General features: G+C 46.9%; 2 protein-coding genes across 2 annotated transcripts; both read left to right on the forward strand.

Moving 5' to 3' along the window:
• The first annotated feature begins 2,942 nt into the window (after window positions 1–2,942).
• MYCBP (MYC binding protein) lies at window positions 2,943–3,841 on the forward strand. The gene is made up of 5 exons (XM_058195879.1): window positions 2,943–3,097; window positions 3,202–3,274; window positions 3,366–3,414; window positions 3,526–3,655; window positions 3,762–3,841. The coding sequence occupies exons 1-5, from the start codon at window positions 3,083–3,085 to the stop codon at window positions 3,804–3,806; spliced, it is 312 nt and encodes a 103-aa protein (XP_058051862.1). The 5' UTR covers window positions 2,943–3,082; the 3' UTR covers window positions 3,807–3,841.
• Window positions 3,842–5,103: 1,262 nt separating this feature from the next.
• LOC131204616 (ras-related GTP-binding protein C-like) lies at window positions 5,104–15,906 on the forward strand. The gene is given in 8 exon segments (XM_058196048.1): window positions 5,104–5,433; window positions 5,587–5,790; window positions 6,084–6,283; window positions 7,211–7,325; window positions 7,732–7,874; window positions 8,488–8,572; window positions 8,574–8,637; window positions 11,192–15,906. Coding segments are annotated over 8 exon segments (1,251 nt in total). The 5' UTR covers window positions 5,104–5,142; the 3' UTR covers window positions 11,341–15,906.
• Window positions 15,907–23,114: the final 7,208 nt, after the last annotated feature.

Raw genomic sequence — 23,114 nt, forward strand, 5'->3', positions numbered from 1 at the left:
GTTATTATCCAAGAAGCAAACAGGCTTCTGGCTGAAAATAGTGACATTTAATCATGATAAATACAAGAACTGGGCTGAGAGTAAGTGACTGGCCCAACTGACACAGCAGCAGCAGCAAAGGAGAAGAGCCAAGGCCAGGAAGGGAAAGTAGAAGATGAGGGATTGTTATGGGTTGTGGGAACCCAGCTCTTCTCTACACAGAAGGTGGGATTCTACATTGGCTTGTAGTTGTACATTTCCTTAATGTTTTTAGACAATTTTTATTGCCCATGCAATCTAAATGACTCTTAAGTGGCATACAAAGAAAAACATTAACACAATTTATACATATAAAAAAAGCCCAGAACCGGTTAACGTATGTCCTGGGGCAAAAAAAATAAAATCATTCCACTTCTAGCCCCTAAGATTATTTCTAATTTTATTTAAATTCCATTTTTATTACTTTTATAAATAACTCAAGGCAGCAAGCATATCTAATTGTTTTGTCCCCCCTTGCCTCCATCCGAGCGATGGCTTAATTAGCCGGCACTATCAGCTCTGGCAGCAAATTAGCGAGCGTCTGCCAAGTGTCTCTGTTATCTCCCTCGACGCCAATGAGTCACCCAGGAACAAACAGTACTTCAGCTCTTAGTTAATCAGTTGATTTGCCTGCTACGAAGAGGCACAGCAGCTCTTGCTGCCTTTATATCCTGTGGGGTGTGGCTCCATGACTCAGCACTTCCTAGGCCTGCCCCACCCCTGCTTCTGTTGTTCCCGCCTCTGTCTACGAAACCTAGGGTCCAGCCAGGCCTGATTACCATCAGCTGGGTCTGGAGGTGTGGCCTGGGTGGGGAAAGAGTCAGGGGACGGAAGCCTCGTTATCTCCTCCACCTGGCCTGCTTCTGGCTCCTGGAGCTGAGCCAGGGAAGCCGGTACTCCAGAGTTAAGTTCTGATGGCCCTTCCTCCTCACTTTCCAAGTCACTTTCTGGAAGGGGGGGGGGCACAGACACAACATCTAATATTCCTTCCTCCTCCCATTTCCCCCCAAACAATCACCACCCTGTGAGGTGGTTTGGGCTGAGAGGGGGACTGAAACCAGAGTTGCCCAGCCAGCTTTTATAACTAAGGGGACTAGAACTCGCCGTTGCCTGGTTTCCACCCTTTAGCAAATAAACTGGCCCAGAATGCTGTGTTCGTGGCTACTAGTCTAGGCCAGGGGTCTCCAACCTTGGCAACTTTAAGCCTGGCGGACTTCAACTCTCAGAATTGAAAAAGCAAAGCTGGCTGGGGCAATTCTGGGAGTTGAAGTCCACCAGGCTTAAAGTTGCCAAGGTTGGAGACCCCTGGCCTAGGCAGCATCCAGAGGGTTGGGTTCAGGCAATATCACATCAAGGAAGCAATTCTGGCTTTCTAAGCCTGCTTGGTGCCCCCCCCCCATCAACCCCAACAAAAGCCCCAGGAAATACCGTGAGTGAGCCTCGGGACAAGCTATCACAACCTCAACTCCAATCTGTGTGAGATTCGTTGTCTAGTTTTGAAATAAACCAACACCAGCTCAAACTTCCAAGAGAAAACAATGGTGATTTTATTTACTAAATTTGCAGAGGTTGCCCTCCCCCCGCCATGCAGGTACACCTGGACACACCTTAAATCATCAGTGTCTGCCTTATATTCTCTATTGACCTTCCAAATTTACCTGCCACCATTTCCTGATTGGCTTAGCACTCATGCCATCACAACCTATTCCAAGTGTCTGAAGTCAATACACCATCTCCGCTCCTGATTCTATCTCCCCCTCCCCTTATTTAAGAATCTCCTTTTATGGTCCTAGTTCTTAAGGGTTCTCTTTAGAGCAGAGGTCTCCAAACTTGGCCGCTTTAAAGATTTGTGGACTTCAACTCCCAGAATTCTCCAGCCAGCACAGCACAGCACAGCTGGCTGGGGAATTCTGGGACTTGAAGTCCACAAGTCTTAAAGCGGCCAAGTTTGAAGACCTCTGCTCTAGAGCAGGGGTCTCCAACCTTGGCCCCATTAAGCCTGGTGGACTTCAACTCCCAGAATCCCCCAGCCAGCTTTGCTGTGCTGACTGAGGAATTCTGGGAGATGAAGTCCACAAGTCTTAAAGCGGTCAAGTTTGAAGCCCTCTGCTCTAGAGCAGGGGTCTCCAACCTTGGCCGCTTTAAGCCTAGTGGACTTCAACTCCCAGAATCCCCCAGCCAGCTTTGCTGTGCTGACTGAGGAATTCTGGGAGATGAAGTCCACAAGTCTTCAAGCGGCCAAGTTTGAAGCCCTCTGCTCTAGGCCAGGGGTCTCCAACCTTGGCCGCTTTAAGCCTGGTGGACTTCAACTCCCAGAATCCCCCAGCCAGCTTTGCTGTGCTGGCTGGGGGAATTCTGGGAGATGAAGTCCACCAGGCTTAAAGCGGCCAAGGTTGGAGACCCCTGCCCTAGAGTAACTATCCTAGCAGAGGCCTCTGACCCTGGCTCCTACCTACAACGCTCAGGCTTCAGCCTGGCTCAGGAGATCAGAAACGCAGACAAGGTAGTTTCTCCACAGGCCGCCATGTCACCTGACACTTTCTGTAAAGACAACCGGCTCCCTTTCCCACACCCAGTAAAATGGCTCCCTGCAATTTCGCCCTCAGCCCCCCGCCCCCCCAAAAGGGAAGAGGGGGGCGGGGGAGGCGGCGGGGAGCCCCCCCCCAGCATTTCAGGGCTCCCTTTACTTCACCTCCACTCCCGACTCACGCAGCTCCTCAAACGCCAACGGCTCCCAATCCCCAACGCGGATCCTGCCCAGCGGGAAGGCACCTCAGGACAGGCCGCCGCTCTCCGGCCCAGAGGGAGGGGGCGGGGCCTCCTCGCGCAGACAGAGGGAGGCCCCGCCCACTTCCTCCGCCTCTGGCCCGAAGACGCGCCGAGGGGAAGCCGGCGGCGGAAGGGGAGGGGCCCAGAGGGGGCGGTGCCACCTGGTGTCCATGGCGACTCGCGGACGCCGCGGCGCGCTCAAGAGGCGGGCGGCGGCGCAGGCGTCCTCCCGTTTCCTGCGCGGGTGGCCCGGGAGCAGCAGCAGCAGCAGCAGCGAGAGGAGCCGAAGGCACTCATGGCCACCTACAAGGTGAGGGGGGGGGGCGCTGCCGGGACCGGGCTTGGGAGGGGGACGGGGGCCCCGCGCTTGACTCCCTCCCTCCCTCCCTCCTTCCTGCCCGCCCTGCGGTGTAGGCCGCCGACTCCAAGAGGGAGCAGTTCCGGCGCTACCTGGAGAAGTCCGGCGTGATGGACACCCTGACCAAAGGTAAGGCGGCTCGGCGCTGGGGGGAGTGAAAGGGGCCGCTCGGTTCTGCCCGCCGGGTCGCCAGCGCGGCTTCCGCTTTCTCACCCTGCAGTGCTGGTGGCGCTGTACGAAGAGCCCGAGAAGCCCAACTGCGCCCTCGAGTATCCTTGGCCGGCCGGCCGGAGCGAGTGGGTGGGTGGGTGGGTGGGAGGGCTGGGCCGGGCCGGGCCGGGCCTTGGGAAGCGTCAGGGCCCTTGACTCCCGCCTCAAAGCTTCCTGAAGCACCACCTGGGAGCCGCGGCGCCCGAGAACCCCGAGGTGGAAGCTCTCCGCCTGGAGGTGGCCGAGATGAAGGAGAAGTACGAAGCCCTCCTGGAAGAAAACCGGAAGCTGAAAGCCAAGGTAAAGCAGTCTCCTGGGAGGCCTCGGCCTTTCGCTCGGGGAGAATCGACTGCCAGGCTGGCTCCCTGCGCCTGGGGGAGACTAACCGCCTTGCCCTCCTTTTCAGCTAGCCCAGTACGAACCGCCGCAGGAAGAGAAGCGAGGAGAATAAGCCTTGTACATGCCTCAATAAAAGATCTGGAATGACTTGTGTCTTGCAACTTTTTCTTGTGGCCATAGTTTTATTTGGAGGGCAGTTCAGGCGGGCCCCTTTCAGTGCAAAGCTAAGCAACTTGTTCTGCAACCATTTGAAGCTACAGTGAGGTTGAACGAACAACCAATCCTTGGAGTTCTGGGCACAAGGCAACCGGTTCACACTTACAACTGATTGTAGCACTCCATCCTTGCATGTTCCTCATTTCCCTGCTGGCTTCCCCTAACCCACCTGTGCATCCTCACTCAGCCTCTCTACTTGGGCTGGTCTTCCTGACCGGTATTGCTCCCCCATGCTCCCTTCCTGATCAGCACACCCTTGTTACCTCTCCCATTGGGCAGCAGCCACTTGCCTGCTTGCTGTACTTAGACTCGCGAGTTTTTGCCAGCTTCTCCACTAACTATGGTTGTGGGAAGCCAGCAGGAAGTAGCCACACCTAACTAATAATGTGGGATTCAGTTAATGATGGCACCTGGGACTACAGATATTGCCATTGCTAAGGGAAGACATGACCACATCCCTCAAGGACAGTATCCCAATTGCCACTGTAAGTTGAGCATTGCCTGTAATGTGTCAGCCTCTGGATGCTACATTCACTATAAACAATGGAGTTGTAGTTTTTCTTTCTTGAGTTTTGAAAGGAGGCACGCCTGACAGTATGTCTATCAAAGGTTTAGACATTCCCCCTTGATATAAATATATTCATCTTTCAATCAAGTAATAGATCAGTGACAATGTTCTAATATTCCGCAATAATTGCTCATATTACAGAGTTAAGCTGTTATTTACTAGCTGAAAAGATGAAATCTGTGTAGGACTGGGAGGAAGAGCATATGAAGTAATGTTTTACATCTTTTTGTTTAGAAGTAATAAAGGAAAATAAGAAAAAGCTGAGACATTCAGGTGTAAAGTAAGGTAAACTTTTCTAACCAGGCAAATCGAAACCAAAAATTATACAATAGAAATATAAGATACTTTTTACAACTAAAAATTTAACTAGTCGTAGGATTAATTACGTTTATACCTTTATTGGATAAATATATAGAGGAGTTAGCTATTCCCTTCCCCGCTTTCAGCCTCGGTCTCGGGGCTCCGGATCCCGAAGCGCCCGGGGGCTTCAGGGGCTTCGGCTGGGCTGGCTACCCTGAAACCTCCCGGCCGGAGGGGGCGCCCGCGGCGGACCAGACCCGGAAGCAGCCTGGAGCCAGGGAGGTGTGTCCTTGGTTGGATGTCACGTGACCTCCGCGCCGGCGCCGGCCAATCGGCTGGGCGTCCGCCTCGGGCCGGGCTCGTCATGGCCGCCATGCCGTTCGGGGCCGCGGAGGAGCCGGCGCAGCTGTCCGGCGGAGCTTTGCCCGCGGGCAGCCTGGGCGCGGCCGACGCCTTCCCCAAAGACTTCGGCTACGGCGCCGACGAGGACGAGGCCGGGGAGGACGACGGGGCCGAGCTGGCGGGCGGCGGGGGCGGCGGCCTCGGCCTGGCGGGGCCCGGAGGCGGGCTGGGGGCCGGCGGGGGCGACTCCTCCAAGCAGCCCCGCATCCTGCTGATGGGGCTGCGGCGCAGCGGGAAGTCCTCGATCCAGAAGGTGCCCTTCGGCGAAGGCGGGTCTCTGCGGGGCCCTGGCGGGAGGGCTGGCGAGGCTGCGGGTGGGGGGGGGGAGGGGGAGGGAGAGGGGGGAGGAAGGGGGGAGGAGGAGGAAGAGGGCCGGCCTGAGCAGCCTGTGGTTTGTGCCCGGCAGGTGGTCTTCCACAAAATGTCCCCCAACGAGACGCTCTTCCTGGAGAGCACCAACAAAATCTACAAGGATGACGTCTCCAACAGCTCCTTCGTCAACTTCCAGATCTGGGACTTCCCCGGCCAGATGGATTTCTTCGACCCCACCTTTGACTACGAGATGATCTTCCGAGGCACCGGAGCTCTCATTTACGTCATTGACGCCCAGGTGGGCAACTGGGGGGACAGAGAGCAACGCTCAGCTCAGTATAAACTAACCACGGTTTGCGGTAACCAACGATGCCGTGAACTTGTTATGGTTTCCTCTGCTTTTGTCCCAACTTCTCATCTCCCGGCGCTTGACCTCCAAGGGTCTAGAAATGGTCCCCGGTCAAGGCTGTTCTTGGGACTCCTGAAAAGATCCAAGATCTGCAGAAACGCTCACAGCGATCTTGCAAGTTTTTACGCGTCCAGTGAACTGAACGGATCTGCAAAAACAGATATATTCCATTTCTTTTACAGGACGACTACATGGAAGCGTTAACCAGGCTCCATATTACGGTTTCCAAAGCCTACAAAATCAATCCAGAAATGAACTTTGAAGTTTTCATTCATAAAGTGGATGGCTTATCGGATGACCATAAAATTGAAACTCAAAGGGACATCCATCAAAGAGCCAATGATGATCTTGCCGATGCTGGCTTAGAAAAACTACATCTTAGGCAAGTGAAATTTCTGTAGTTTCTTCCATGCTTTTGAACGGCAGTTACTAATTGCAAGTTGGGGCCAGAACATGTGAATAGCAGGGAGGCCTCTTTCAGTGCAGAAATGCTGATTTGATGGTACCCATGGCACGATTCCAGAAGTGGCTGCCGTTTTTCCCTGGCCAGAAAATGCCACTGCTGAGCGCCACAACAACAAAATGCTGCCTTTGGCTGCCAAAGCTGAAGAAAGCATTGTGCAATCCGCCTTAAGCAGCAAAACGGCAAACCTTGTTCCCAGGTGAATGTGGCCGCCATTTTGTCTCCCACACAAAGTGGCAGCAGCTTCCAGAATTGTGTCATGCAGCCACGCGATAAAGCAATCCATTCCGGTGCTCTGGAAGAGGAGGAGGGTGTTTGGGCTGCTGGATGCGAATCAGTCCTGTGGCGATCCGGTGAGAGTGGGGAAAGGCCAGGGGGCAGGAAGTGGAGCATGGGGCATCGAGGTGGTGGTGGAGGAGGCCTTGGGAGGACCAGGGCCTCTCCTCAGCTTCCAAGGACCTTCCCCATGCCTGAGGCACCTCATGCTCCACTTAATGACCTGCACGCTTGTTTAATGATTCGGCACTAATTTTTGGGTGGGGAAGGGAGCAGCCAAAGCCCAGAATATACTTTTTCTGAATCTTAAATGCCGTCACAATTAGCAACTCTACTTTTTCCTCATCTGGCATTTTTCTGATTTTATCATTTTCTTGAATTTTTGAAAACTGAAATTTGGTTCATCTTGAAATCATAACTATATTAGTTAACTGTGAATCACACAAAGAAATGAATTTCAACAGATTCCAGTTGGAGAATGGTATCGGTGGTGGTATTAGTTTGGCCAAAACAGCAGGTAACATTTGAAACCATTCCGGTAACTAATTATAGAGTTCTTTTTTTTTATAGCTTTTATTTGACCAGCATCTATGATCACTCAATATTTGAGGCCTTCAGTAAGGTGGTGCAGAAGCTCATTCCACAGCTGCCCACTTTGGAAAACTTGCTGAATATCTTTATATCAGTAAGTAGCAGTTAATTACTCCCCATTTTGAAAGGGTGAATAATGTGGTGAAGGTTAGCAAATGAGTGATTTTCATTTAGGAGATGGTGAAATTGACACCAAGAGATCTTGGGAAGAACTTTTGCCTCCAAAGCAGAGGTGGGTTGGAGACTGCTCAATCCTGCTGAGCTTTAACCGATTATTTTAAACTAATAATCTTTGTATATCGAAGATTTGGATTGCACGCTAGTAAAATAATTAAAATATGTGGCGTATTCAATAGTTCCTTTATATGGTGGCTATTTTTATCTCCTAAGTATATACAATAAAGTATTGCAAAATAAAGAAAAGCAAATGAGTCCTGGGACAAATGTGGGCATTTGTGAGATGTAATCTTAATTTAAACCTGTCTTTTCGTTTCCTGAAGAACTCGGGGATTGAGAAAGCTTTTCTTTTTGATGTTGTCAGCAAGATCTATATTGCAACAGACAGTTCCCCTGTTGACATGCAGTCCTACGAGTTATGTTGCGACATGATTGACGTTGTCATTGATGTTTCTTGCATATATGGGTAAGTAAATGCTCTAGAAATACGGAGCAACAACCGTGAAAGAAGTCTGACTTCTAAGATCCTTTACTGTTCAGGGATATTTTGAGAAATGCAGGAGAACCTTAAAAATTGCGAAGGATTTAGTTCATAAGGCGGGGGATGCTATGCCGCCTTGCTTATTGTTGGCATAATTTTGTTGTCCAAACTGATTTTGTCTGGAATCCTGAGCAAGCGTCCTTATGAAGCCTGGTATGTCTCACGTCATGATCCCAGGACAGGTATTTCTCTCAAAATATAACTGCTGCCCAGAGTTACCTTGTCAATGAGATGGGCAGCATATAAATTTAATGAATAAATAAAATAACAAGTCTTTCAGTATTATGGTAAGCTGACTTTTATATTAACATAAATATATATTAATATAAATGTAAGGATATTAAAACATATTTTCAGATTAATCAAGCTAAAAAGCAAATGTACATTTCCGAAGTTGTCATAAATTGTAAAGATTGTACATTGTTGTAAAGTTCTGTTCAGTTGCTTAAATATAAATGAGGCATCTGAGTTGTATCAAGTTTAAGTGGTCAATCTAAATCTCAGGTATGTTGAGTCTTTTTCCTTCAACCTACTCTAGGTTAAAAGAAGATGGCAGCGGTAGTGCATATGACGAGGAATCTATGGCAATTATAAAACTCAATAACACAACTGTTTTATATTTAAAAAGAAGTGACAAAATTTCTAGCCTTGGTGTGTATCCTCAGAGAAGAAAGTTTTGAACGCAAAGGTGAGCAACTGGACTTGTGCGCCTCATAATTTTGTTCCGTCCAATCAATCAATATCACAGTCACGGACCAGCAGCACAAACAGCACCATGAAAAACAATAATCATAGTTTTGTTATTTTTTCCAAAATAGAAAATGCGCCCTGCTTCAAACTCTGGGGAAAACCGTTTCATCTGAAATATCTAGTCTGAGCTGGCTGTGTCTTAGAGCAGCAGTCCCCAACCTGTACGGCTTGGCAACCTGGCGGGGGGAGGGGGCAAGAGGGGAACTGTGCCAAACAGGCCATGGGGGTTGGGGACCCCTGTCCTAGAGAGGTGAAAGTTGGAACAAAGCTCAAGTGTTCCAAGTATCACAGAGCAACCTTAGAAATGCTTCCGATGTGCAATTCATTGGAAGCAGAGGCTGCTCGGGATGTTCCATAAAACTGTTAACTTATCACTCCTTTTGGCGAGATGGCTTCTAGGAATTCTCTGGAGTTTTTGGCCTTGGCTTAGTCTAAGGTGCTCAAAGTTTCCCAGTTGAAACTACAGTGAAGTGTGTCCATGGATGGTGTAATTCAGGAGTTTTCATCCTGTCTTCTGACTGCTAGTTGGCGTTCCTGGATGCGCTCTGCTAGTTTTATGGCTGGCTGTCTTACATGGTGGACTGTGACAGCTACAGGCAGAGTATCGCTCCCTCCCCAGCGCCTGGAGCTGGTCCAGAAGGAGACCATGATTTATTTATTTATTTATTTATAATTTAATTTTTATACTGCCCTTCTCCTGAAGGACTCAGGGCGGTTTACAGCCATCTTAAAATACAGCGAATAAATAACAAATTTAAAAAAGAATTTAAAAACAAATATTTAACTAGGCATTAATTAATTGATTAACTATATTGATTACCTGCTAAGAGGTGAAGAACAGCAAGGATGGATGCATCAGCCCATTCCCACTCCTTGCGGTGGCAGGTGATGTGGGCCATTTCCATTTTGTATTCTGGCTTGAATCTTGACTGAAAGGGGCCCAGATAATCCCTACAAAGGAAAGGTTAGAAACTGGTTGAAAGCTGATCAAATTGCTTGGATTGATGCCCTCTGTCTTTTCTTTATCCATTAGTCTCTGTTAGAAGACTAGTATAAATTCTCAAATGTTTGCACAAAATTCTATGTGTTTTCCAAAATGCTTTTTAAAGAGAGTTATTTGATAACTTCTTTGGAGATTTTCGGTTGAGTAGGTGCCCCACAGTTGATAGAACATTTTTGGTAAGCCAGGAAAAGAAGAGGTAGGGAAGCCTCTAGAAAATCTTACTTACCATACATTCTTTGAAATGCAGTTCTCTTAGAAGTAATTATTAGTTCGTCTTTCTGTTGTCTCTGCAAATGCCTCGGACATCTGCTAATAAGCCGCCTTTTCTTTGCCCAACCCAACTTTCAAACATTTCCCCTGGAGAACTTGCTCAGTTCAGCATTCTGGAATTCTTCTAATTGATTTATCCCATATAAAGAGAGTGCTGTGAAGCACTAGGGACCATTTTCAGTGCTATTGCTGTGAAAAAATTGAAACCGAGTGACAGTCTCTCTTAGTAGAGAATCGTCGCTTCAGTCCTAAATCCAAGGGAATTGATATATTGAGGACTTTTTAGGCAACTGTCCATTGGGAAGAGAGCTCCTGCTTGATTGCAGCATCGCCGGCTGTGCTGCTTATCAACTCTTAGGTTACTTACGGCATAGGGCCGGGTTACTTACGGGACCGTCTGCTGCCACCGATTGCCTCCCACCGACCTGTGCGCTCTCACAGGGAGGGACTCCTCAGGGTGCCATCAGCCAGGCAGTGCCGGCTGGCGACGCCCAGGGGAAGGGCCTTTTCTGTGGGGGCTCCCACCCTCTGGAACGAACTTCCCCCAGGACTTCGCCAACTTCCTGACCTTCGAACCTTTCGCCGCGAGCTTAAGATACATCTATTTATCTGCGCAGGACTGGACTAGAATTTCAAATTTTAAATTTGGTTTTAACGGGGTTTTATTATCTTATTGTAGTTTTAATATTCGGCCTTATTTAATAAGTTTTTTAAATTGGTGTTTTATTTTGTATTTATATGTATTTTTATTAGGCTGTAAACCACCCTGAGTCCCTTGGGAGATAGGGCGGTATAAAAATGCAATTAAATAAATAAATAAATACATTAGGTGGCCGAGATCACTTTTTGCTTCTCTTTGTAAGGAGAAACGGCATGAGCTGCAAGAAAGGAGAGGGCTGCTTCCCAGCAAGAGGGCAGGAGGGGAATTGGAAACCATGTGTGGGAAACTGGGAGCATGCAGGACAAGGAAGCAGGCGTGCAAAATGCTTAGAACTGGACAGGTGTTATGCTTAAAACAACCATTCTGCATCTGAAGTGGGTTGTTTCCCTCTTATTGGAATTTTTATCATCTCGGATAATACCTTTTGGGCTCAGAAGGGGGCAGATCGCATCCACCGCATCTCAATCTCCAAAGCTTCCACATTACATCTCTCGTTTTCTGAGATCTTCCCAACTGACGCCTCTCTTCCCTCTCCTCCCCGTCTCTTTTTCTTCGCAGGCCTAATAGACTACAATTTCCACTGCTTCCGGAAGGCCATCCACGAGGTCTTTGAAGTGGGCATTTCCTCTCACCGCCCCTGCGGCCATCAAGCAAACATTCCCAATTTGAAAGCGGTGACTCATAACGGCACCCCGAAGGAGGACTGAGTCGGGACGGCCTGGGGCTGGCTTGTCTACCCTGGGTCTGGATCGGGGCAGGAGCAGCAGCACGGAGGACGGGCGGCACAACGTCATCCGTTTCGTTTGAAGCAAGCGGAGTCTGCCTTGGGGACTTGTTGTCATAGCTCATATGGACACCCAGGAGAGACCCTATGAGGGGAAGCCGAGATGCAGAGTGGTGCCTTTCGTTGTAATTAGGCAGGCAGCGTCTCCTCCACGGGAGAACTTCCTTGTTTGTTTCAGGATGTGCTCCAGAGGCTCTGAAATTCAAACGTGGTTCATAATTTATTTGAGTACATGCTCAACACATTCCACCTGAGTTGTCACATACTTTTGTGGTAATGCCTGCAAAAAGTAATATATCCTGTGACCTCTCCTCTGCAAACCCATGGAATGAAAGCGCTTATCTGCTTTTCTAGCTCTAACTGTCCTCAGAACTGTTTGAAATGTCATGCCTTGAATTGTCAAGCTTTTGGTCACTCGGTATCGGTTCCCACATTCGTTCTTGCACTGTTTTTTTACTCATTCTTGTACACTTTTTTTCTGAAGCCTCTTTGGGCAGCACTGGCTCCCTCAGCTAGGAAACGGAGAGGAGCGCCGTCCCTTAGAGTGGGCACGACTGATCAGGAGAAGCCTTTACACTCTTCACAAATAATTCCATTTCATCCTGCCATGGCTACTATGGCTAGAATTCATTCAGTTTCATTCCATATTTCATTCTTGAGACCGCATGATCATATAGCGGGTCATTTTATTTTTAAAAAAGATAAGTACGGCTTTGACAAGAATGGAGCAATTATAAGTTTGGGTTATAAGTTGCAAATAATTTTGCTCATTTTTAACAAGATGTGAAACTTCCTTCAGTAAGAATACTTTCCATCTGATGAAATGTTTTCTGTGACCCTTCCTGTAGATCCTTTGTTCGGGCAGGTAAATGCCATTCTGTTAATGATGAGAGCACTTCCAGAGCCTCAGACTCTGTTCTTTACTCAAAAGGTCTGTGTGAGTTTGTTGAAGGTTTCACAGATGCTTTAATACTCTTCACGGGGGTTTGCATTCTGCCGGAAGGCCAGGTTTGGAGCGGATATGTTCCCAGGCTGCATTAATAAAAGATCTTTATTTCGACAAGTTTCTCTCCTCTGAATGAAATACAAGGAAATACAGATATTAGTATCCAATGGGAAGTTGTAAACTCACATATATTGTGGTGGAATGAATTATTGGCTGCAGTCGTAGATTCTAATTAACACCTTACAGAAATTATGTCTTCTGCTTTACCATGTTTTCTTTCAACTTGTAAGGAAAACTAGGCAGCTGTTTTTGCCAAGCAGTGCTGTGGATTTCTCTTGGGGACATTTTTTGCTATATGCATACTTTTGCAACTGTTATCTTTTTTCTTTTTCTTTTTTTTGGTATTTTTTCCCTCCCCCCCATCACTTTTCTTTTTTTGCTTCGTAAGATGATCTATCACAGTATTGGTGCTGAAATGGGAGTGCGTGTGCGCACACCGGAAACCGGAAGAGCATCAGCTGGTCTTTGCGTGTGCATATGCTCCAGAAACCTGAAGACTAGGTGGCCGGCACAGAAATCGGAAGATCATCTTTCCGGCGTGCACATGTGCACCGGGCGGCAGCTCTTCCGGTTTCTGGTGCTCCCACACATGTGAAGACTAGCTGGCCAGCCCGCCGGAACCCAGAAGAGCAACAGGCGATGGCTTGCCTGCCTGGAGAGATGACTCTGCATGCCACTTCTGGCATGTGTGCCATAGGATCTATCACGTAATGATCACGGATCTATCACGTAATGTTAATAACCCAAATCCAATTTAGCCCTCCAAGTGTCTTTTTCAAATCCCCTTTTTTTTTAAATTTACATTTATATCCCGCCCTTCTCCAAAGACTCAGGGCGGCTTACATTGTGTAAGGCAATAGTCTCATTCTATTTGTATATTTATATACAAAATCAACTTATTGCCCCCCCAACAATCTGGGTCCTCATTTTACCTACCTTATACAGGATGGAAGGCTGAGTCAACCTTGGGCCTGGTGGGACTTGAACCTGCAGTAATTGCAGGCAGCTGTGTTTAATAACAGGCTTCTTACAGCCTGAGCCACACCACGGCCGATTTTCAGTGTATTGTTCCAGTAGAGTTTTAGTTTTTAATTTAATTTACCTTCTGAATCTTCAAAAAGCTCAGTAAATATTTCCCAGCATTCCAATTGCCTACTAAGATAAAGTCAAGGTCAGATAGTTTTCCAGATGTTATTTACTTTCTCTTCATTTCCTTTGGATTTTGTACAATATTTTATATTCCACAGAATATAAAAAACCAGAAGCAACTGATCATCATTCAGTCAGGGGAGTTCGAGAGAAAGTTTAGAAAAGCTGTTACTTGTATCTTTTCTTTTATGTACACTGAGAGCATATGCACCAAGACAAATTCCTTGTGTATCCAATCACACTTGGCCAATAAAAAATTCTATTCTGTTCTATTCTATTCTATTCTATTCTATTCTATTCTATTCTATTCTATTTGTCACTTTTCACACTGTTATTTGGCTTTTCCAGGCTTCCTAAGTTTTAAATCATCCTTTAGCTTTTTCTTTTACTTCTAAATCTTTAATCTTCCTCTTTAGATTTTAGTCTTTAATTTTTCTCCATAAATCCAATTGCTGCTTTTTTAGCGTTTGGAGAATATTTTTGGAATTTTAAAATCTCTGAGGTAACAGTTGGAAATTTTCTCACCCAGTTTCACTGCTCTGTCCACACACTGCTCCAGCACAAGGTCTTAATGTCCCGGTTGTCCCAGCTTGTGACTTGACCAAAAATGGCCATCATCCCTGCTGCTGTTCAGAAGAGCTTTCTTCAGATCAATGAGGAAATTGCATTTTCCTCACAATCTCAGAAGTGTCTCTTCTTTCTTCACCTCCCCTCCAGGGAGGCTTAACCCCATAGGGTCTCCCAGCAAGCAGTTGCCGGCTGCATTTCACGGAGCCCAGCAGAATGCTGCTATTCTCCAACCATTCTTGCTGTGATGTCAACCAGAAGTCCTATATTTTTTCTTATTTTGAACCTATAAACACTGCAGAGAGTAAACATGTAAATCATCTTTGCAGAAAGATGTAGAAGAAATGCTTATGGAATTAGCTAGGCAGCCAAAGCCATGTTGACTCAAATGTTTTGCACCAAATTATGGGTATTATTTTGAACATATAACAACTTTTAATTTACAGTGCAATTTCTGACCCTTTTGAATTGTTAGTAAATTCATGTATTATGGTAATTTGATCACCAGTACCATATATACTGTATGTGTGGCAGAACCTCAATGAATATACACATCCCAAAACATGCATCAAGTGTTAAAATTGTTACAATGTGGAACAGTTTCTCCATATTTTTCAAAAGGAGATATCTCAATAGCTACATAATGAAGATACTGAAATGAATTCTAGCCAGCAGTGGAGTGGATTGTTTTGATTGATTGATTGATTGATTGATCATAGCGATCATATTTATACCCTGCCCATCTCAATGTATAAGTGACTCTGAGCAGTTTGCAAGCAAAAAGGGCCATTAAAATCCTTAAAAATATACAAACTGAAAAAGATGGACACCGTGTCCTCGAACCACCAACCACCCCCAGGTCTGTGCACCACTAGTAGATCTCCATTGGCAGAGCCAGATCTTAATGCCTTTCCAGAACAGTAGAAGCAATCCACAGCTCCAGGTGGGGGCAACAGCAAAAAAGGCTGTGCTAGACCCCTGAATCAAAATTCTCTAACCAGTGGGACCTGCAATATGCCCTCCTGACAGACCAGGTGGGGAGGGCCAATGAATTGCTCATGCCATGAAGGGCTTTAAGTGACCTTCAACTGAACCTATTTCTAGAAGGAAGGAAGCCAGCCAGCCAGCCGATACAGCTCAGGTCGTGGAATCAGCTGCTGATTCAGTTCTACAGAGGAATTATTTAGTCTGTCATTTGAACCTCTATAACTGTTTGGTTCGGTTCTGCAACCCAACAAGACAGACACAGATTTCAGAGGAGAATTAGAACTGCAGAAAAAATAATTGCTACCAACCTGCCTCCCATTGAGGATCTGTATATTGCACGAATCAAGAAGAGGGCGGTGAAAATATTTACAGACCCCTCGCATCCTGGATATAAACTGTTTTAACTCCTACCCTCAAAATGACGCTCTAGAGCACTGCACACCAGAACAACTAGACACAAGAACAGTTTTTTCCCGAAGGCCATCACTCTGCTAAACAAATAATTCCCTCAACACTGTCGAACTATTTACTAAATCTGCACTACTATTAAACTTCTCTTCGTTCCCATCACCCATCTCCTTCCACTTATGACTGTATGACTGTAACTTGTTGCTGGCAATCCTTATGATTTATATTGATATACTGACCATCGATTGTGTTGTATTATGTTGTACCTTGATGAAGGTATCTTTTCTTTTATGTACACTGAGAGCATATGCACCAAGACAAATTCCTTGTGTGTCCAATCACACTTGGCCAATAAAATTCTATTCTATTCTATTCTATTCTATTCTATTCTATTCTATTCTATTCTATTCTATTCTATTCTATTCTATTCTATTCTATTCTATAGGTGCCCATAACTAGCTGTGCTGCTGCATTCTGCACTGAGGGCAGCTTCCAGATACTTTCCTGAGGTAGCCCCCTAAAGACCTTGTAGTAGTCCATATAGGAAATGATTAGGTATGAGTGACTGAGAAAGATGCCACTATTTTCTCTACCACTTTCCCTAAAAAGGGAAGGTGAGACATCGGAGGAAAACTGTCCAGGACAGTGGGATCCAGCTGTATCCATATGATCTATTACTCCTTTTCAACATGTGCCATAATTCCAGCTAAACCCTTTCAGATCAGACCCTCCCACAACTTTCTTTGTGGGTATCATTAAGGTAAACAATTTAAAAGAGTCGATTTGATGCAGTGCCAGAGATGCTGGCCTAGAAACCAAGACTGAATTCTAGGCATCCCTTGGGTGTGAAAGCCACCCAGCTGCGTGACTTTGGGCCAATCACTCACTCTTAGACCAGCCTCCCTCACAGGCTTGTGGGGAAAATAGACAGGAGTGATGGGTATGTTTGCTGAGTTCTCTCTTTGTCTCTCACACATGCACCTCTCCCTGTCAGGATAAAAATTAACAAACAAAAACAAACAAAAAGTCAGACAAATCACAATTTTCTTTGTTTTATAAACTGTTCAGAATCTACTGGCCTAGGACTGCCAATACATTTTAATAATAATGGTAGTTTATGAGATTCCCTTGTCATTCTATTTATCTTATAACATCCAAGATGTCCAAATGTGATTCTCAATTATTAATAATACTTGAAATGTTTAAAGTATCATGCTCCAACACTGGAAATTTTTAAGAAAATGTTGGATAACCATCTGTCTGAGATGGTGTAGGGTTTCCTGCCTGGGCAGGGGGTTGGACTAGAAGGCCTCCAAGGTCCCTTCCAACTCTGTTATTATTATTATTAAAGTGTCCAGCCTGTCAGAGCTTGTAGCACCAGGGGAGGAATTCCCAAATATATAGCCATGGCACCCGCCACTTGCCTGCCCAGTTCCCTCGCACCGGGAGTAGCCTGAACAAGCAAGACCAGCCACACAGTAGCAATACATCACTCCCACCGACTTGAAGACCTTGCCCCGTGCTGCCAAAACCCCTCATCCTTTGGAGAGGAGCCATAGCACGCAGTCTTCACCAGCAGTCATGAATTAATTACACACTTAACTACACCCACCCGCACACCCCTTATAATTTCTCAACTTCCCACACTTTGGGTCTAGAAAAACATGCTATTTTTTAATTGTCTCATCAAGCCACGAATACCTCCGAACAGAGCCCGGATCTAACGAATTGGGGTGGGGGGAGGAAGAGGGCAGAGGCTGCTAAGTCCTACGCCGGAGTCCATGAAGCCTTGCCAATTTCTCTCCCTTCCAGCCTTACATCCGCAGTGCCACCTCAGCCTCGTGCGCTCGGTGTGCGCATAGGGCTGGCGCCCTGGGTGAAAGGGAAGTGCTCAGAACGCAGTCCCCAGGGATGCCAGGCCCCACTCACTCGCTCACTGCTTCCTGTGCACATGCCAAGGAGGCAGGGCCGAGGTGGTGCCACAGATCCAAGGCTGGCCACAGTCCAGTCTGGATGGCTGCCACTGTTGTGACTCGTCCTCCCTCCTCTCCTCAGCTGGGCCCCTCCCGTCTCCAACCGGGCCTGTTATCAGACTCCGAGTCTGATAATGAAGATGAACGGCCTGTCATGCCTCCAGCCCCCGGCCCTGGCCCCATGCCCGGAGAGGATGCCAGGAGTGAATGAACAAGCCCGATAAACCTCACTCATACGGCGTGTGTTCCTTTGGTTCAGCCGTCAGAGGAAGCCAGCCAGGTGCTGGAATTACTGACAGCAGATCCAGCTGAAGACAATTCAGATTGGGAAGACCCTTGCTTCTGGGGATCTGAGAAGCGACGCCAGCAGAAGGAGGGGTGGGGCAGGCCTGGATAAATGCTGAGTCATGGAGCCACACCCCACAGCCTATATAAAGGACCTGCTTTTGGCATTCCAATCTTGAGTCAAGCAAAGCCTTATCCAGTTTGCTGATATTGGACCCTATCGCTGAAGACACAACTTGGACTCCTGCCTGCCCTGATAAACTTCGAACAGACTTGGCAAGCTGCAGAGGCTTTGTTGCCAAGTTTGCCACAGACTTCCTTGACTCGTGTGTCGGAGTGGGGGGTGGGACACGACAGCCACCATGTTAGATCAGGCGATGGAAGAGACAGGGCTCAGTGCTAACAGTAACAACAGCTCTTTATTAGTAAAAAATAAAGGTAAAGGTTCCCTTCACACATACGTGCTAGTCGTTGCCGACTCTAGGGGGCGGTGCTCATCTCCGTTTCAAAGCCATCTCCGTGGTCATGTGGCCAGCATGACTCAATGCCAAAGGCGCATGGAACGCTGTTACCTTCCCACCAAAGGTGATCCCTATTTTTTCTACTTGCATTTTTTACGTGCTTTTGAAACTGCTAGATTGGCAGAAGCTGGGACAAGTAACGGGAGCTCACCCTGTTACACGGCAGCACTAGGGATTCGAACCGCTGACCTGCTGACCTTTCGATCAACAAGCTCAACGTCCTAGCCCCTGAGCCACCGCATCCTTTCTCTTTATGAGTAGATCGGTACAACTCAGCAGCCAGCTCGTCTGACTGCACTCCCTTTTATAGGGAGCTGTCAGACGGCCTGGCCAATGAGAGTGGAGTATTTTTCCCACCAAAACGGCGGACCTGAGTGAAGACTAGCTCACCACATTTCAATACGTAAGACACCAGATTGCAGATCGGCCCCCGGCTGGCCTTGGTTGGGCTGAGGCACTGTGGGAGGGGCCTTCGATGCTTCCAGGGTGGGGCCAGGGCCCGGATCTAACCACCTCATGGGCCGAGTCTGGCCCGCAGGCCTTGAGTTTGACAGTCCGGCTCAAAGGCCAAGAAACTGCAGCTGAGAGGAAAGAGATCTTTGCAGGGTGAGTCCGCTGTGGCAGGAAGGGAGGGAGAAGCATGAGGTATCTTAGTGCAGGGCTCTGCAAACTTGGCTCTTTTAAGACTTGTGGACTTCAACTCCCAGAGGCCCTCAGCTGGCTGAGGAACTCTGGGAATTGAAGTCCACAAGTCTTAAAAGAGCCAAGTTTGCAGAGCCCTGTCTTAGTGGGTTGGGGAGGCCCTGAGGGTCTGTTCTATCACTAGCGCCCCCCCCCCCCGCTACCTCCCCGTGGGCTTCCCCACCCTGAGATACTGTACCTCGTGTGCACTTAGCAAATGGCACATTGGTATTCTTGAATTGTGAACTCTTGGGAAAGTATCCGCCCCTCCCCCCCTTGTATGTTGCAAACAGCCATTTCCAGTGGGGAAAACAGGACAAAGCAGAGTGGGGGAAAATATTTTCCTTGGCTATATTTCCAGTCTGAATTAGACCATGGCAGGGTCCCTACAGGAAAGCCCTTTTATGTATTAATAGAAAATCAACTAACTTACCTCTGATCCTAAATGCTAAAGCTGTTACACATAAGAAATAGAGGAGCTCTGATCAACTATCAGCGTGCAGCCACAGTGCAGCCACAGCCACAGCCACAGCTGTACTGTTGTCTGTGGACATCACCACTTAATGTAAGCATGGGATAAACTGGGCCTGGTTGGTTCTCAGTCTTTTAAGAGGCCACAAACTATTAGCAAAAGTGGCATTTGATCACAGCGAGGAGGCATCGAGAAATGTTTCCCCTTTTGCCATCCCCTTGTCCCCTCTTCCTGATCTCTCCTGGTGTCCTCCCCTCCTATCGCTGAAGATATTTTGGTTACAAAGCTGAGTCTCCTCACATGGAGAGGGAGTGGGTCTGACTCGAACACTTTGCCCTCCTGCACATACCATGAGCAACCTGGCCAAGGAGAGCAAACACAGCAGCAGCAGCAGCCTTGAGGAGAAGGTAAACACAGCCAGGCACCCCCTGGGGAAGGCTGGGCTGGGTGCTTGCCCTCCACTGTCCAGGCTCCGGGCAGCCTGTGCCACTATCCAGGGATCCTCCACGTGGCCTGAGAGGGACGGCGAGGCTCCTCCAGTGGACAAGGGTTTGGCGCTCATCCTGGTCTTGCCTTCCTCCACTGGAGACAATGGATCTCCCAGCCCTGTGCATCACAGGGAACCCCCAACATGAGCAATGTTGAGCTGGTCATACCCGTCTGGCAACAACACCCCCCCCCCGGAGGTCAACCACATCCCTGATGCGGCTGTCTATGAAATCGAGTTTGACACCCCTGACCTATCCCAATCCTAAACATCTGGCTGTTTGTGTGACTAACCATAATAATAATGTAAACATCTATACAGCCTGATTCACAACTCTGAGCGAATCACAACAATTTAGCTTCAGCAAAGCTGATTTGAGAAAACCCACTCTCAGTTTTAAACTCTTACCTTCAGGGATGTCATCACAAAAGTGTGAGCCCATCTGTTCCATTTAGGCTTCTGGAAGACTGAAACATGCCCAAGATCATGTTGAAAGAAAGCATATTGGATCTAAAAAGCAAGAACATGAATTGTATGAGACTTCGTTGGCCAAGTTCTCTGTTTTTAAAAACTCATTGCTCATTTTAAGCAATCATATTCTCACTTATTTATTTTAGAAAAAATTAAATTGGGAAGCACAGTAGGAGCTATTTTATATAATGACATTAGCAAAAGAAATGTAAGTATCTTCATCCTACTGAAGGAAACCATATTGATTCTGGAAAGCAAGAAGCAACACTAAGTGTATATGATTTTTTTTTCATCAAACAAGATCTTGGTTTCTCAGGACTAGTTGCTTTGTGTACAAACATTAGCAAAGAAAATTAAACAAAAATGTAAGCACATTTTTCCTAAGCATTACTGATCCCCAGAAGGCTAAGAAGGCTAAGTTATACCTCCCAGTAAGGCCATGTCTTGCAAACTGCTTTGCATTACACTTCAAGACAACTACACATTTAAATAAAACTTTTAAATATAATGGGAACAGGGTGGGAGCAACATTCGGTGCAGAGTCATCTTGCAGGGGAGATGGGCAGCATAAAAGTTTAATAAATAAGTAAAGTAAAATAAATTCCCATCAACTCCCACAGGGCTGCTGTAATGATTTCTGGCCTCCAGCCTGGATTTGAGGAACAGGATGTGATCCTCAAATTTTTAGCATGAATGTTACCATTTCCAAGAGAGTAAGGCCTCCATTTATGATAAATGTTGGGATAGCTGGCCCTACTATATAGTTGTTAGCCTTTACAAGCTATAGCAGTGAGGCAGGTTGAAGTTATACCCAAACATTTTGCCCTTCTGTGCACACCATGAGCAACCTGACCAAGGAGAGCGAGCACAGCAGCAGAAGCCTAATAATAATAATAATAATAATAATAATAATAATAATAATAATAATAATAATAATAATAATAATAATTTAATTTGTATACCGCCCTTCTCCCGAAGGACTCAGGGCGGTGCACAGCCAGAATAAAAATACAAAGAACCTCCTTGAGGAGGAGGTAAGCGGAGCTGGGTGCCCCTTGGGGAAGGCTGGGCTGGGTGCTTGCCTTCCACTGCCCAGGGCTCTGGGCAGCCTGCGCCACTATCCGGGGATCCTCCGCATGGCCTGAGAGAGACGACAAGGCTCCTCTGGTGGACAAGGATTTGGCGCTCATCCTGGTTTTGCCTTCCTCTGCTGGAGACAATGGATCCCCCCAGCCTCACCTGGGCCACCACAGGCGCCCCTGGCCACGAGCGATGTCAAGCTGGCCACGCCCACCATGACCATGCCCGCCCCAGTCAGGCCCACCACGGCCACCCCCCTCCCCAAGGTCAACTATAAGACTGATATGGCCCTTAATGAAATTGAGTTTAACAACCCTGGAGGTCAAGTTACTATTGTACTGAATGGCTTTTCCTCCATCCAGCATCTTGGTGTTTTGTCCAGTTACAAGAAAAACATGCTTTATTCTGCAAAAGCAGATGTAAAATTTGCATTCAGGAAAAATTGTAACAGCACAAATTAGCACAAAGGCTTTATTTGAAAAAAAATATCTAAGCACTATATTTTGAAAATTATTTCATATACAATACTTTTCAATCTAGCAAGTTACAATAAATACGTCTATATGTCACAAGATGGCAGTAGAACTATACAGAAATTTTAGTTTGACACCTTTTTGGCTAAAGGTTTATTCTAAAGTTTAGAGGAAAGAGGAACCAGCTGTTGACATTATAAAATTGATTTAGAATACAGAATAACAGAGTTGGGAGGGACCTTGGAGGTCTTCTAGTCCAATGCCTTGCTCAAGCAGGAGAACCTATATACCATTCCAGACAAATGGCTGTCCAAACTCTTCTTGAAAAAACCTCCAGTTTTCTGGAGGGAAGCTGTTAATTGATCTCATTGTCAGAAAATTTCTTCTTAGTTCTAGATTGGATTTCTCTTCATTAAGTGTCCATCCCTTACTTCTTGTTTTGCCCTCAGGTTCTTTGGGGAATAGGTTGAGCCCCTCTTGTCTGTGATAGCTCCTCAAATATTGGGAACACCTAGTCCTGCTCTATGTAGCACTAAACATTTCTGGTTCCAGTGACCGTTCATCATGCAGTTTAGCCTCCAGTCCCCTAATGATCTTTGTTGCTCTTCTCTGCACCCTTTCTAGAGTATCAACATTGTTTTTGTAACATGGTGTCCATAACTGGACATAGTATTCCAAGTGTGGTCTTACCATTGCTTTATAAAGCGCTGCTAACACTTCACTTGATCCTTACACGATCCCTCTGTTGATGCAACCCAGGACTGCACCGTCTTTTTTGGCAGCTGCAGCATATTGCTGGCTTATGTAGGAATTTAGCACCCACCCCCCTCCTAGAAGAATGAAATATTTTAGAAAATATTTAAAAAGGCAGAATATATTTCCCTGGATGAGAAATGGAGAAACATGTTTTAAAGACAAAGCAGCTCCCTGCAACTTCCTGCCACCCCCCACCTTTGTTAATGGGCCATCATCTGCATCATAATAGAACCCTTCTAGAACAGAAACTCACCACATGGCAAGGCTCAGGCAAGCTTGAGGGACAACCTACAACATTAGCTAAGACCCCCACCCCCTGGGAGTCTGACAACCAATCAAGGTACTCTTCCTGTGCCCCAGAAAGTTCAAAGCTCAGAAAAA

The sequence above is a fragment of the Ahaetulla prasina genome, chromosome 10 (assembly GCF_028640845.1).
Source record: "Ahaetulla prasina isolate Xishuangbanna chromosome 10, ASM2864084v1, whole genome shotgun sequence".
In the NCBI taxonomy this organism is placed as follows: Eukaryota; Metazoa; Chordata; class Lepidosauria; order Squamata; family Colubridae; genus Ahaetulla; species Ahaetulla prasina.